This window comes from Porites lutea, chromosome 7 (assembly GCF_958299795.1).
Source record: "Porites lutea chromosome 7, jaPorLute2.1, whole genome shotgun sequence".
Lineage (NCBI taxonomy): Eukaryota > Metazoa > Cnidaria > Anthozoa > Scleractinia > Poritidae > Porites > Porites lutea.
Window position 1 is genome coordinate 1,358,072 of NC_133207.1, and position 13,843 is coordinate 1,371,914.

At 38.3% G+C, this 13,843-nt stretch overlaps 1 protein-coding gene across 3 annotated transcripts; it reads left to right on the forward strand.

The window, feature by feature from the left end:
* The first annotated feature begins 3,310 nt into the window (after positions 1–3,310).
* On the forward strand, positions 3,311–13,490 carry LOC140943543 (uncharacterized). 3 transcript variants are annotated; one of them, XM_073392632.1, is made up of 7 exons: positions 3,311–4,071; positions 9,075–9,223; positions 9,819–9,941; positions 10,346–10,444; positions 10,957–11,043; positions 11,214–11,591; positions 12,407–13,490. In XM_073392632.1, the coding sequence occupies exons 1-7, from the start codon at positions 3,570–3,572 to the stop codon at positions 12,584–12,586; spliced, it is 1,518 nt and encodes a 505-aa protein (XP_073248733.1). In that variant the 5' UTR covers positions 3,311–3,569; the 3' UTR covers positions 12,587–13,490. The 3 variants fall into 3 exon arrangements, with proteins under 3 accessions (XP_073248733.1, XP_073248735.1, XP_073248734.1); XM_073392633.1 differs by lacking the exon at positions 3,311–4,071 and adding an exon at positions 6,897–7,521; XM_073392634.1 differs by lacking the exon at positions 12,407–13,490 and having other exon boundaries at positions 3,312–4,071; positions 11,214–11,706.
* The last annotated feature ends 353 nt before the right edge of the window (positions 13,491–13,843 follow it).

Below are 13,843 nucleotides of genomic sequence, written 5' to 3' on the forward strand. Positions count from 1 at the left end.
AGTAAAACTCCCTATCTGATATGCATTGTTTATTTACTCTTATTACGTAAACATTAATTCACGGACACTCGGGTAAAAGTGAATTTTTGGAGAAAATAATTCCTTTTTTTTTTCACTCCAGAACATGAAGCTTTCAAGATCAGAACTTCAGATTTTGCAATAGAACCGAGTCGGTAAGGTTATTTCCCATGTTTTCATTTTCATAATTATATGTCAATCCTGAATGCAGCCTTAGTCGCCTTTTTGCCAAATTTTACAAGATCAAAGGTCTATAAAATTTCCTTCGGATTCCTCGTTGAAGCTTTTTTTTTGCCATAAAACATCTTATAAAACGATATTTCAATCAGCTCACCGCAAAAAGCGACCCGAAAATACTACAAAATAACTCCATGAAGCATTTTTGGTTTATATTCATGACCACCAGGGTCCTGAATATGAAATTAAAAACCGGTATAACATGTTAAACGCGATAACAAAGTTCGCTAAAGGCAAAAAATGCATGACACAATCTCCAATCATCGAGGATTTGAACCCCTAATACGTCGACTAGACTGGAAAAAAATCAACGATTCTTTTTTTATATTTGTAATCTCACAAACATGAAATATAATGCAATGACTCCTGGGTTCAGAAACCGTTCACAGATGAAATATAGTGTTGTAAAGATGTCCTTTTTAAAGGAGATCTTTAATTAAAATGAATGAACTCTTGTCCTGGTTTAATATCATCGGTGGTTTTTGCAAATTTATAGCCTATCGCAGAGTACCTGGAGCTCTTTGTATGACTGCAGTAACAATGAAAGTAGAAAGAAGAGACTTGCTTTGAGTTTTGTTTAGTACTCTTTTGAGGTTGGATTTTTGAGGCTTGCAGTTTCACAATCTCTTGCTTGTATGACCTGCATAACATGGATGACGTCCAAATACTGAAACAAAAACAAACAAGAAAAAGACAATAGTATTTAACCTTGCTTGTCTTTTAACCCCGTAGTCGAGTCATGTTACTCTACTCGATCAGCACGACGATACCGCAGTATGCAGCGCTGGAATTTTTTTTGGCAGCCAGCCGCAATTATGGTCTTGCAAACCGGAAGGGGTGGGAAGAACGAAAGTGGGAGGGGAGGGGAGGGGGAAGGTAGAGGGTAGGGGTCAGTTACCCCCCTCCGCTCCATGCCGCCTCTTTTAACTGAGTCAATTTAGATCACAATATTATCTCCGGCTATGATTTACTTATCCATAGCTGCTGATCAGCCTTGCCCTCGATTTACAAATTTATTCTATATTGCTGATCCTGATCTACACCAAAATCCGGCTTTTCTGATCTTCCCTGCTGATTGTCCAAGTGGTCCTTGTAAGACTTCACAGTTTGCTGCTACCTTAACGCGCAAATTGCGCCACTCTGACGTCATTTTCATGGCCTTTATACTCTCATCGACCTTAGCTCTTGACCAATCAGCGGTCGAAAAATCTCTCAGTTATTGTTAAGGTAGTATTTCCTGCGTAGCAGGTAGCAGGCGTTTGAAACGGAAGGGATCTACGGAGCGGCGCGCGAGAACACGAAGGGCGCCCGAAAAAGGGAGAAGCTTCAGAAGGGAAACTGTTTTCCTCCAGCTGGGGCAATAAAAGCTAAGTGAAAATGGAATACAGTAGAAATCCGCGATTAAGAAGGGGTCTAAGAACCTGTGAGGCTTAAGTTAGCCATTTAGGCCCTCTCTATACAAGAACCTGTTAAGCCTTAAGTTTGAAACAGGTTCTCATTGTCACTTCTAAAATCCATTAAAAACTGGTGCACTTGGGCAAATATCCTATTGTGCAAACGAGCATAAAAGAAACGAAAGGTATAGTCGAGTGACAAAAGAAAAATAGACAACGTTGTTTACTTGTTTAACATTATACTTTTAAGGGCCTATAAACATACAGCTAAGAGCTTGATCTACAAACAGTGAAAAAACGTCAGTGGACTCACGTAGAACTGCATTAAAGTTGGATTATCAATAATCGGAAGTAATCGCAAGGGCCAGCCGAAAAAGGACTTGTTAAAACAAGTTAATCTTTTAGCAGATTATTCAATTAACATTGGATTAGAGCTAAAGCACCGTCCTTCCCTTTTGATTTCACACTGCTCATCACTGTAAAGTGGCCGATTTTTAATTTGGTTAGTGATAGGTAATTCAAAAAAGACCATGGAGAAATCCTTCATTTTTAAGGTGTGTTTTTATCCATGTAAGTCACGTACTTATTGAGTTCCGCTCTCCACGGATGGGCATATTAGTGTGAACAGTCCAGTATATCAGAAGCACCTCTTAAGCGATGCGTCAAGAGGCCATCCGTAACACTTCTAACGCACGTTTATCCTTTGCGTTTGTGTTATGGGTGTGAGAGTCTGAAAACCTCATCCTGGACGAAAATTGCTCTCCAACAAACATGTGTGCTCTACCAATATACCCGGTTAAATGCCCGGGCAAAAGATATTCATGTCGCCGTAGTTGTTAACAACCTACGGTTTAGGCGCAGGTTTCACAAAGCGTGTAATAATGTTGCAATCAATTTTTTTTATTTTAATTAATTTTCCATTTCTTTGTTTCGAATTCATTAGCATACATCACCATAACCCAAAAGCGTGGATGAACAAAATTAAGGGGTACACTTAAAGGCGGCCATTTGTCAGAGTTAAAACTCACTACTCCGTTGCATTTCTGATTCGTTGAACTTGGCTTCATTTCGAGTCATTGTTAATCTTTAGCTTTCACTCTATCTTGTTTAGGCACACATTCCTCTTAAATTTTAGTCCGGGTTTCTTTTCCTTTAGTGTTCGAAAGAATTTTCTCGAATAATTTTCTCTATCCTTTTAAGAGCATCCAATAGTTACATTGTAGACAAAAAGAATTAAACTGAATTTGGTTTTTTCAGCTTTCATCTCTGAAGTCAAATGCCGCGCTAAACGTGGGTTATCTTAACCCAGCTTTGAACAACCCGACCTTGTAGCATCAGTCATAACTGTTTATCAGAGAGAAGAAAAAAAAAGAAAGCAAAGTACCCGCCTGTATACAGGAACATTTTTTTAAAAATTAAACAACTGGAAAAAGGACACAAAATTCAGCAAAACACTTAATTCTTTGAATTCTTTTATGACCTGCATAAGACACGCATATTTTAAATTTTAAATTCCTTTGCAGATATTACAAGTGTCGCGTGATGGATGCTGATATTTTCGCTTTTATATTAGAGATTATGCAATCACGTTTCAGTTCTAAATAGAATGCTGACATATTCTCTCGCTCTATCGAGTCTTTTGTTTCGCCCAACAAAGCAATGTCAATGGAACGCACTCAAATACAAAAGCAAACAAGCAAGCATCCTGAAAAATGGCCAATCGAAACGTCATATTAGAGCCAGTTACGTAAATACAAAAGGTTTTGCCCTTCTGATTAACATACGGCTTACCGATTCATTCATTCGTGAAGTAGTCTTCGCAATATACACATATATGTTACTGAGGTGAAAGTTTTTTAAAGTTCGACGACAAAACAGCAATTTGTTTTTTCATCCGCTGCTCCTGTTTGGTTTTTATAAATGGCGCAAAACGGTCACCCTCAGAATCGCGCCTATAGTCCCTACGCAGTGGACAGCCCGGTAGTTCCACCGAGAGATTCCAGTTCTTTTAAACCGGGAGTTTATCAGAATAATGCTTACTCAAACTTAGGATACACGCAAAGCCAAGAAGATGTCTCCAAACTGAGGCCCAGCTCTACAAAAGGGAACTATCTAAACCCTACGTACGAAAATTCCGAACTTTCACATCAATATGAAGACCCTACGCACTTGGTCGCAAGGAGTGCTGCAAGCACAGGACCTCGAAGGAAACGAAATGAATTGTACGAACCTACCGAAATTAACAAAGGCCAAGAAACAAACGATGATGTGGTTAGTGAAAGCGTCGCGGGTGGGGACTCGTGGTTAAGTAGACTGATCTTGTTTTTAATTCTGATGGTTTCTTTGACCTCGCTTATTCTGGTCGCGTTGATAATCATTGGCAAAGTTGGGCCAGTCTGTTCCTCTTGTAACGAAGAAGAAGGTGAGACGATTTTCCTACTCTTACTAAAGTTCACTTACTTTCTTTCATGTTAATTTTTGAAGGCATTTCAATCCTGCATCTTCGCACAAAAAGACACCGCTGTTATAGTTTTAATTAATGTTTGTGCATTAGTCGGATAATTCTATATTGTATCAGTATGCGGCATGTCTCGCAATAAATCCGTTAAGAAATAAGTGAATTATATTTGCGATAGATCGAAAAACAAAATTGTGATTTATATTCACTTATTTCGGCTACTTCAGTCAAAAGTATCCAGACCACTGGTAAAAGTGCTTTTCTGTTAGTTTTCCAAGTCACTGCCGAGTGCCGACACACAGAAATTGAAAGTAGTTGCCAACAACAACCACAGGTGCCTTCCCTAATAGGAAAATATTTTCACTCTTTGGAGATTATAAGACTTTTTAAGTACCTTTCACAGACATATTTAGTAATTGTATTCGGCACTGATGAAAACATCGGAAACTTTCGAAATTTGAAAACTGCGCCATACGTGTCCAAACTCAGTCATTCTCTCTGTCTTTGTGAGCTTAATTGAGGCTGTTTGTTCCGATCCCGCATATTATTTGCCGATTATTTGTTTACTTGTGGCATAACTTATTAGCTAGGTAATGGGCAACTCATCAGAATCTATAATCTCAGATGATCACCCGGCAATATTTCGCGAGTCCGTTATAGCTAAAAATACTTTTTTCTTCTGGATCAAAGTAATCTTTGGTAAGAATAATTTTCCGTTTTACCCCATACATTTATTATGCATACATTATTGTTTCGACTATTTGAGAGAAAAAGTATGAAATTGAGGCATGCGTATAAATGTATGTGGTTATATAGAAATCTTACCTTTTTTCTAATAACTCATTCAACTCTCTTCCAATACATGCATGTAGCTTCTAAAATGGTGGTTTTATGACACCTGGAACCGCTTACTCATTTTAATTTTCGGGCAGATAAAGCAAAAGATTCCGTTTACTAAAAATGGAAGGATCCTAATAATTGTAAAAATCGCTTTTATCCCATTTTAAGCTTACGATAAACAAAAATGCCTGTCTGATTGGGAGTATGAGGGCGGGTGTGAATTATGGCTTTCAGTTCTAACTATTTAAGGAACGTTTGCAGTTTCTAGAAGTCAGTGTCATCCATCTTTTTTTCCGCAACGGCATTGATTGATCTTAAATTAATTCATCTGGAACTAATTGAAAAATGTTTTCTCATGTTATGGATAACTAAGAGTATGCCACCCTACACGCAATTTTCGTGATTGTGTTTAAATAGTTTTTTTCTTGATCGGTGAATTTCCAGGGCCAGTTGGCTTGCAACAGCCTTACAGGATTCTCCTGGTCTACATGTATATTATAACCAAGAGAGGATAAAGCTTTATTCTCTCTAGTTATATCTCAAATTTTTTAAAAGAAATAAAAACTTTAAAAAAATACTCGGAAAAATAATCCCCAGTTGAACGAGATTGATGTTTGAAAAAGAATGCCTTATGAAAAAATGCTGAAAATAGCGTTTTCGAGGTTCTGGGATTTCAGATTTTTCCCAAGTGGGTGCCACCAGATCACAAGAGAGGCTCGCGACTTCGGCGGTCTCGTCTGAGAGACAAAAGTTTCTCTACGGACCTGGCAGTCATCAACTCATCAGAATTTACAACAACTTCATTTGAAGTGAAATTTTTGTTGTACTAGTTTATTATTACATTTAGGGCTTTTGTTTGGTTATAAACTTTGACCAGGTTACATCGTTATGATACACGGAATCCTTCCATAACAATACATGTATACCATTAAAAGACATGAAAATCACTAAATTCATACACAGGTACCTGTCACACTGTATCACGGCGAATACGTCATTTTAGACGTTGGGTTTTATGTCGCATGCAGAATGCGCAAATGATAATATGGAACCTTCTGAATTTTCTTCGAAGATTTATTTGAGGTTTAGCCAGTCGGGTCACTATAATATGTGCTAGCTCTGTCGCATTCAGTGAGTACAGTTTTTCAGTCATTCATAACTGTTTATGATTGTTTTAAGATTCTCAACTTAACCGCTGACCATTTATCTGCGTCCATCATAACAAACTTTCTCGAAAGGATAAATTAAATACAAGACAAACAAACAAAAAAGACGGAACGATATTGCCTTATTTTAACTATTTTTTTTTTCATCGCCAGCAACTTCCGGATGTTTCATCTTTGAACATGTAGAAGCTAAGTCCATACCCACACACAAGCAGAAGCTAAACTCTTTATTTTAGTGACTAAGGGAGACAAAGTATAAACTGGGTTTCAACTCAGGCACAGACTATCTTAGAGGAGTCAGTACTATATACTATTTATATCATAACATTAGCCGATGTATGTTAGAGGCCGAATGCATGTTGCTAAACCGTGTTTCAAGTAGTCAGGAAAAGGATGAGAAATCCGAGGTCTTGAGAATGACACGAGAGCCACAAAAATGTCACTATGAGAACGCCTGCTTAAGGCGGATTAGGAACGTAGCCCAACAAAAGGGAAAAATTGTTTTTGATAAGCCTCACTGGTACTTCTTTAGTGCAAAAGCGGCAACAAACAAGAAGTAACTACAACTCTAGCGGCACGTGCACGCTTTAGTTCTGTGAAATGTACTCGCCCTCCCTGTACAATCTGTCGACCATGGATGATGACGTATTACTCAATTGTGTTGTGTACATGTAGAGTCCCCGCCAGCCTCTCTCGCGGGAAAACAGTGATTAGATCAAGCCAATCAGCGACTACTGTTTCGGCCGGTAATAGTCTGACATCTCCAATTCATTCAGTTATAGGCATAAGAAATTCATGTATTTTCAGTCGCGCGTAGTAAGTGTCGTATTGTTTGGGTCGGTATCCAACTATCGAAGATCGCTTACGAAACTTTCACGTGGTGAAAGGATTTGCCGTGAATTTCTCAGAAGAGAGATACGTGAAACATAAAGACTGGTGATGTCAAGTTTCGGACAATTTCCTCAGCGGGATTTTAGTCCCGTTGATACGTGTGATGTTCGTTTCGAGTCACCGCGTTCATCGCATACGCGTTTGTTGGCAAAGCCTCAGCGGGAAGTTGATGAAGAAAAAGGCCATCAGTACGAGGATCCTTCGGGTCTCACTGATCAGGTTCGAGCACTACAGGCAGGAGAAAAAAACCGGCGAAAACGCTTTAATGACCTTTATGAACCTCATGTTCCACTTAAAGAATTGCGTGTTACAAGGAAAAGAGACATGTCAGACTCGTCTGATTATTGTGACTCCTACTCGAGGGAATGGTGTTTAAATCGATGCGTTTTATTTTTCGTTCTTCTAACTTCGGTCACAGCTTTGATATTAGTGGTTCTTATGATGTTGGGCAAGGTTGGGCCGGCTGTTGAAAGATGTGCGTGTGTGAACACGGAACAAGAAAGCTATAATAAAAAAGGTATTATAATCTTTTATTTACGAAAAGCCACGCGGTCGGCGTTTTACAAAGTACGATATACATGAATATTTCAGCTTCGTAATCCTCAAAAAAATTTCACTATATTATCGATTGGTTCGAGTTTTAAACAACGTCTTTCGCGAGTCCGATCACACCACACCATGGTTCGACTATGAATAATTAATACAACGCGTGGACTAGACACTTTGAATTACATTGAGCCCTCAGGGTAACCATAGAAATTTAAAAATCAAATGATCAGGCATTCTATAAGGATGCTAAACATTTCACATTATTTTATTTAAGAAACTGTCGATGAATATCAATAATTGATTCCTTAAATTCTCTATTATAACATACTATTCTACCTATAAATATCCTAACCACTAGCATGTGCACGGCCATAATAGAAAGAACGTCAAAAATGCTTTAAAATTTTATTTGAACGTAAACAAAAGACGACATTTGCAGTTCAAATATTTAGACACATATTCTTCATTTAGCGTTTTGTTAGATTTTCTAACGTACAATATGTGACTGAAGTGAAATCGTATATAGGTTCGGATTTTTAAAACTTTAAACTCTGTTGTCTCGTTTCCTGCTATATTAGACTTGCGTATTGAGGGCCGCGTTATATTATAAAAAGTGCCTGCGTTGTTAGTACCCAAACTGTGCTACCAAGTGAGCACGTTCTATATGAAAAAATAGCATTTGCGGCGCGGCAAAAATGCGCCTTGTATCCTTCCTTTTTGTTAATGCAAAGAGAGTTTCGTCCACCCTAATATAATGTTTGAACAGTTTATGCGTAGGTGCTTTAAGAAAGTGGGTGAATTAATTAAAGATCAAATGGAAAATTTTAACGAGGAAGCAAGGGATACTTTGTCTATACCTATCCCGGGAGAGTTGCAATTCTTTATGCGCATTTGATAATAATTGTATGATAATTTGCACAATATAAATGATAAGTATTATTACTATTATTATTATTATTATTATTATTATTATTATTATTATTATTATTAAATTATTATTCTACTTTAGCGTACAAAAAATAGACTTGGTCATGCATATGCGTTGCGAAATATTGGGCTAAAGTTCATTGTGTTTGTCAGTCTTGTCACTGCTGTTTTGTCTGATCCTGGGCTTCCAAATCCCAGTTCCTATGCCCGGATTGGTGTTTACAAAGACATTACGATCTGTCAACTGCGGCTACGTGATCAACGAAATCGTCCCTGAAAAACTGTTTAAAAACTTGTTTCGCAGTTAGTCCAAGAAGCCCTGTTTATAAAAATCGGGGAATTAATTAGGCTAGAGTTGTAGAGGACGTAGGACGTAGGATCGTGGGAATTCTTGGTGGAGTGTGTCACCCGGTTTTCCTGTAAAATCCATACCCTTTTTCAGACCTGGCATCTAAGTAATTATGTCATCATTACTTAGATTAGAACAGCAACATAAACGATTTCTTAGATTCTATTTCGAATTCGCATATTTCTCTTTTTTTCTTACTCATTTGGAATTGAAACGATAAATACGTTCATTCACTATTATTTCAGTAGCCACAGCTCCTTCTGGGCAACAATTAAGTGGTTCTCAGACTACAGTTAAACCAGGTAGCGTAGTGGTTTCACCGCCTGACGTCTCATCACTCGAGAACAAAATCAATGAACTGAAGGCGAACCTTTCGTGGATCAAAGCAATTATGGTAAGTGTCAAGTTCGTTCACTCTTAGTTTAAAGTATCTTACGAACCTGTCGACCAATTACCTTTCTGAAAATTCCCGAGTTACTTGTTCATGATTACCACCACCACCCCCATCGTCATCATCATCATCATCATCATCATCATCATCATCATCATCATCAACACCATCATCAACACTATCAATCATCATCATCATCATCATCATCATCATCATCATCATCATCATCGGGTCATGTAGCAGCTGCTCGGAAGAGAAGTCACCAATGATGCGTTTCCCTGACCCCAACCGATACTAAAACAATTGGAAGAATGACATGTCATTGTTTCCTGTGACCAATTAGGAGAGACCTTACGAGCAGCTCCTACACTACTCTCATCATCATCATCGTCACCATCATCAATGGGTTCCGGTAAGCTCCTACTCACGAGGCTATTGGGAAGGAGTCTAAACTCAAAAACGACCATCTTCGAGATGATGCCAATATTTTTTGGAACCACTCAATTTATCCTTGCATATTCTAGTTGCAGACTACTTGTGAAATGCCGTTCAATGACTTTAGTAATCAATGGAATTACTTATGATTTAAATCCTACAGAACAACCTGCAGCAAGACATACAAGGAACCAAAGGGGATCTAACTAACACAAACAGAGACATAAATGGCACAAACGATAAACTATTACAAATACAGAGTGGAACACAGGACTCCATTGAAAAGGTAAGCGAGTTATCTTTGACTACATCCAAATACGGTGGGTTAAGCTTAAAAATTATGACTTATTTTTATGAAGTCTTTTGTTAAGATATACCTGTACAGATCTCTTTTTGTTTTAGATGTATTGTATTTAAAAAAATTAAGTACAAAAACATCGACACTAAATGAACTACATGTTTTCGTTCCACGAAAATTAGCTTAAGATCTTTAGACCCCTTCCAGGGATTCAAGTGCCTATAACGGTGCTGTGTAACTGTTGTTTTGGAAATAATTTTGAGTTTAGCTGTTTTAAGTGTTAAAAACTAGCTGTAAGTAGCGGCAAAGCGCAGTTCATTTCTGTTGCATTTGACGTTCTCATTTTCGTCTCTATCGTGGCCGCACAGTAATTGTCACACCTTATTTTGTAGATTCAGAATATCAGTCAGAGGCTCGATGCATCTGTGAGTGCTCTTAATATCAGTTTCTTTGGAGAGTTGAGTAAAGTGAAGACAAGTTTTGACTCAAAGGCAAGTGCTTGTAAAATTATTTTGGTTTATCCTGGTCTCCGATTCCATGACATGTAATCCTGTCTGAATATAAGGCACTATATTAACTAAAGACAGTCTAAAAAAACCCAGAAGGTTATTTTACTTTACGTCTACATTCACATCTTCATTAATTTTCGTCGGTAAGGTAGTTAGACATCACACCATATTTTATATTAATATAACCGTCATATAGGCTTAATTCATTAGTAATTATTTCGCTGATACGTCGTTTCGGTTCTAAGCGTATACGGTATCCCACATGCTAAAGCGTGCTAATGGAATGTGTTATTTCATAATTCTTCATAACTTGGAAGTTGAATTTCAATAGTTTACCTTATCTAATTGAAAAAGAACTACAACGAAGTAGTAGTGTAAACGACAACTTTTATCCGATCTTCAGCAGAATTCATCCTCTATTTTCGTTCTCCTGTGGGTAGATACCAACACTTTGTTGATTGACTAACTTTGCCGTTACATATTTTATTTTACAGTTAAACAGCACTGCTCAAAACCTCTTAAAAGCTGACAATTCGCTTCAAACACTTCTTAACACAATCAACAGTTCTCTGAGCGCTCAGGTAATTTTTTTGTTGCTTATTCAATGTTCACATTAATCGTAAACCTTTTGGTAGACAAGAAATTTCACACTAATGTTATGTTAAATGTTAGCAGAATATTTTGCTTTACTGGTGGTATCTGATTAAAATAAAAAAATGCATAATGCATTTATCATGAATTAATTTTGTAGGTCCAAAGTATAAGCAAGTCGCAGGGCCCCACAGGGCCACCAGGCTTTAATGGATCAAAAGGTGTCACAGGTCCTCAAGGACCTTTGGGGCTACAGGGAGACCAAGGAAATCAAGGGGTCAAAGGAGATCCTGGGGTCAAAGGCGATCGGGGATTTAATGGTACCGACGGTGCTGCCGGGCTAAAAGGTGATACAGGCCCTCAGGGTGACAAAGGAGATCTTGGGCCTCCAGGACCGAAAGGAAGTAAAGGAGAAACAGGACCACGGGGAGCACAAGGAGCAGGAAACTTCAGCCAATGTAGTTATAAAGAGTATCAAGGAACTACCGTAACGGTTTCACCTGATGCAACTGCTGATGCTGACGTTTCTGAGACAGCGGTTAGTCATTTTATTTCTTTTACCATTTCAAGTACATTTACCATTTGCAAATTGTGTGGCGTTGAAGACTATGAGTAGTTCCTTATTTCATCGGGAATAATAGAGCGATTAATGATTTGCAAGCGCGCATGAAAAATGACTGTGAAGGTAACAGGCAGAGGGAAGCGCCTCTCTCCTCTCTCGTGCGACGTCTCTCTTTTGTGGGTGGGGATTTTCACGGGCTGTCGCGTGTTTCGCTTGCTATTCTATGCTATAGGAAATAAGAAACTACCCTCGCATACCCTAGTGCTATGGTGATTTGCAATGCTTCCCTCTTGTAGGTCTGAAAAAATTCCCTTAGCATAGTTGTTACATATATCCCAATAACGAATACTCAAATGTGAATGTCAGCAAACAAACTAAATGACGTAATCTGACTACAAAATAAAGCAAGAAAGTATTTGATGTTGTCTTAAGTAATTAATTTCGGCGCATGTGTATCGAATAATACCTGACAGTAAGGTTATATATTATAGTTATTTGCTCAATTATGAATCCATTGAAAATGTTAAAAGTTTGAGGTCACAGCTTAAGTTTTAGTTGTAGTAACATTCTAATATGTAAATGTGAAAGAAAAGTGCAGACTCGCAGAGAGAGTCACAGTGTTGTACTTAAAGTGAAGTTTATATGACGAACATTAATTTATACTGTAATCAACTCTCGTAAATTTTGTTGTCATTATTATTATTATTATTATTATTATTATTATTGTTTTTGTTGTTGTTGTTGTTTGAATAATCACATTTTATCATGTAATTTTTTTTCTTGATGTGTAGGGCAAGAAAATTCTGGGCGTTTCCTGCTCTACAAACAACGCTAAAGAGTACAATCTACAAAGAGTACAAAATGGACAACAATACAAGTATCTTTGCACTTGCAGGGGTAAATCAGACTTATTTCAAGACAGTCCAATGTGGTGCAAAGTTCACTACTGGGAATGCCCTCTAACTACATAGGTACGCATGTCACATGCAGCTGTATCTTCGATGAAACAGTTTAGTTAGCATTCCAGGCGTCTTCAGGCTGCAAGTAGGCCCATGGGGAGACGCACTGGGGGAAGAGAACAAAGAAAATTACCATTATAAGTGGTGTAAGCTCTTTGTTTGTCTTGTCCCAATGCGTCCCTTGCTATCCAGCAATAAGGCGGTCTTGTACCATGTTAATGCGCCTACTTCTTTTTGAGATTGGATAAACGGACGCAGAGAGAGAGGTATGAGGGTTTGAGAGACAAAAGAGAGACTGTATCACTCAATGAACCTCTTCTTGGAAGCGGGTCAAACCTAGAAATTTCACTGTTTCCCCGCAGTTTAGAGATGCTAAGGACGTGCACCAGAAATAGCTGGCCAGACTAGTCTAGTCGTAAAGAGAATTCCACTATCAATCAGAACTTTCACGCCAGATCCTGCCTTATTCTACAATAATATGCACGACAGTCTTAAGCGAAAAACTCTTTAAAAAACCCTCTTTAATACTTGTCTGGGTGGCCAGTCCTGACCTTTGGAATGCGCCCTAAATCTGGTGCACTTGGCAACATGGTAGAACTGAAAGGGAAATTCAGAGACTATTCCCTTTACTGTACAATTATTCTCTTTGGTAGTTTCCCTGCGGCTACGGCATGTAGACACCCAAAAGGTGCCATATTTGTACATATACTAATACCTTATTTTTGCTCTATGTTACCGTTGTATATCCCCGTGGCCCTGTGAATAGATTAATAAGTGCCATTATATTACAATTAATTGACTAACCGTCCTCAGGTTAAACCAGTATACAGTCAAGGTTACCAGAGTTAGAGCCATAGCAAAAAAGGTAGCCTTAATAGGTTAAATTTTGATTTAATTTGAGAATGTACTTTTCCAATCACATGTCCCGGGGGGGCACTTGGGTATTTTTTGGGTGGGTATGTGCCGCCCCGGACTCCAAATTGGCACCCCGTTCTAAAAACAATTTCCCCTAAAATTGATACCCCGTGCTAGAATTCGCCCTAAAACTGATACCCCGTTCTAGAAATGGGCCAATTTTTTATATTCCGTTCTAGGGTGCAAAGAGTACAACAGTTTGTTTGTTAACGCATTGAACCCTATTTTTAAAAGCCATCTGTCCTTGAATAATTTCAAATGGCTGCTTACAAAACTGGAGCTTTCGAGCGTTCGAAATATCATACCCCGTTCTAGAAAACGCCTCTAAAATGGATACCCCCTTCTAAAACAGGA

Bases quoted from the DNA above. Each gene is read 5' to 3' on its own strand.
- LOC140943543 (XM_073392632.1), top strand. From the start codon at position 3,570: ATGGCGCAAAACGGTCACCCTCAGAATCGCGCCTATAGTCCCTACGCA. The intron at 4,072-9,074 runs GTGAGACGATTT...CTATTATTTCAG, and splicing joins CTCTTGTAACGAAGAAGAAG to TAGCCACAGCTCCTTCTGGG. The intron at 9,224-9,818 runs GTAAGTGTCAAG...TAAATCCTACAG, and splicing joins CGTGGATCAAAGCAATTATG to AACAACCTGCAGCAAGACAT.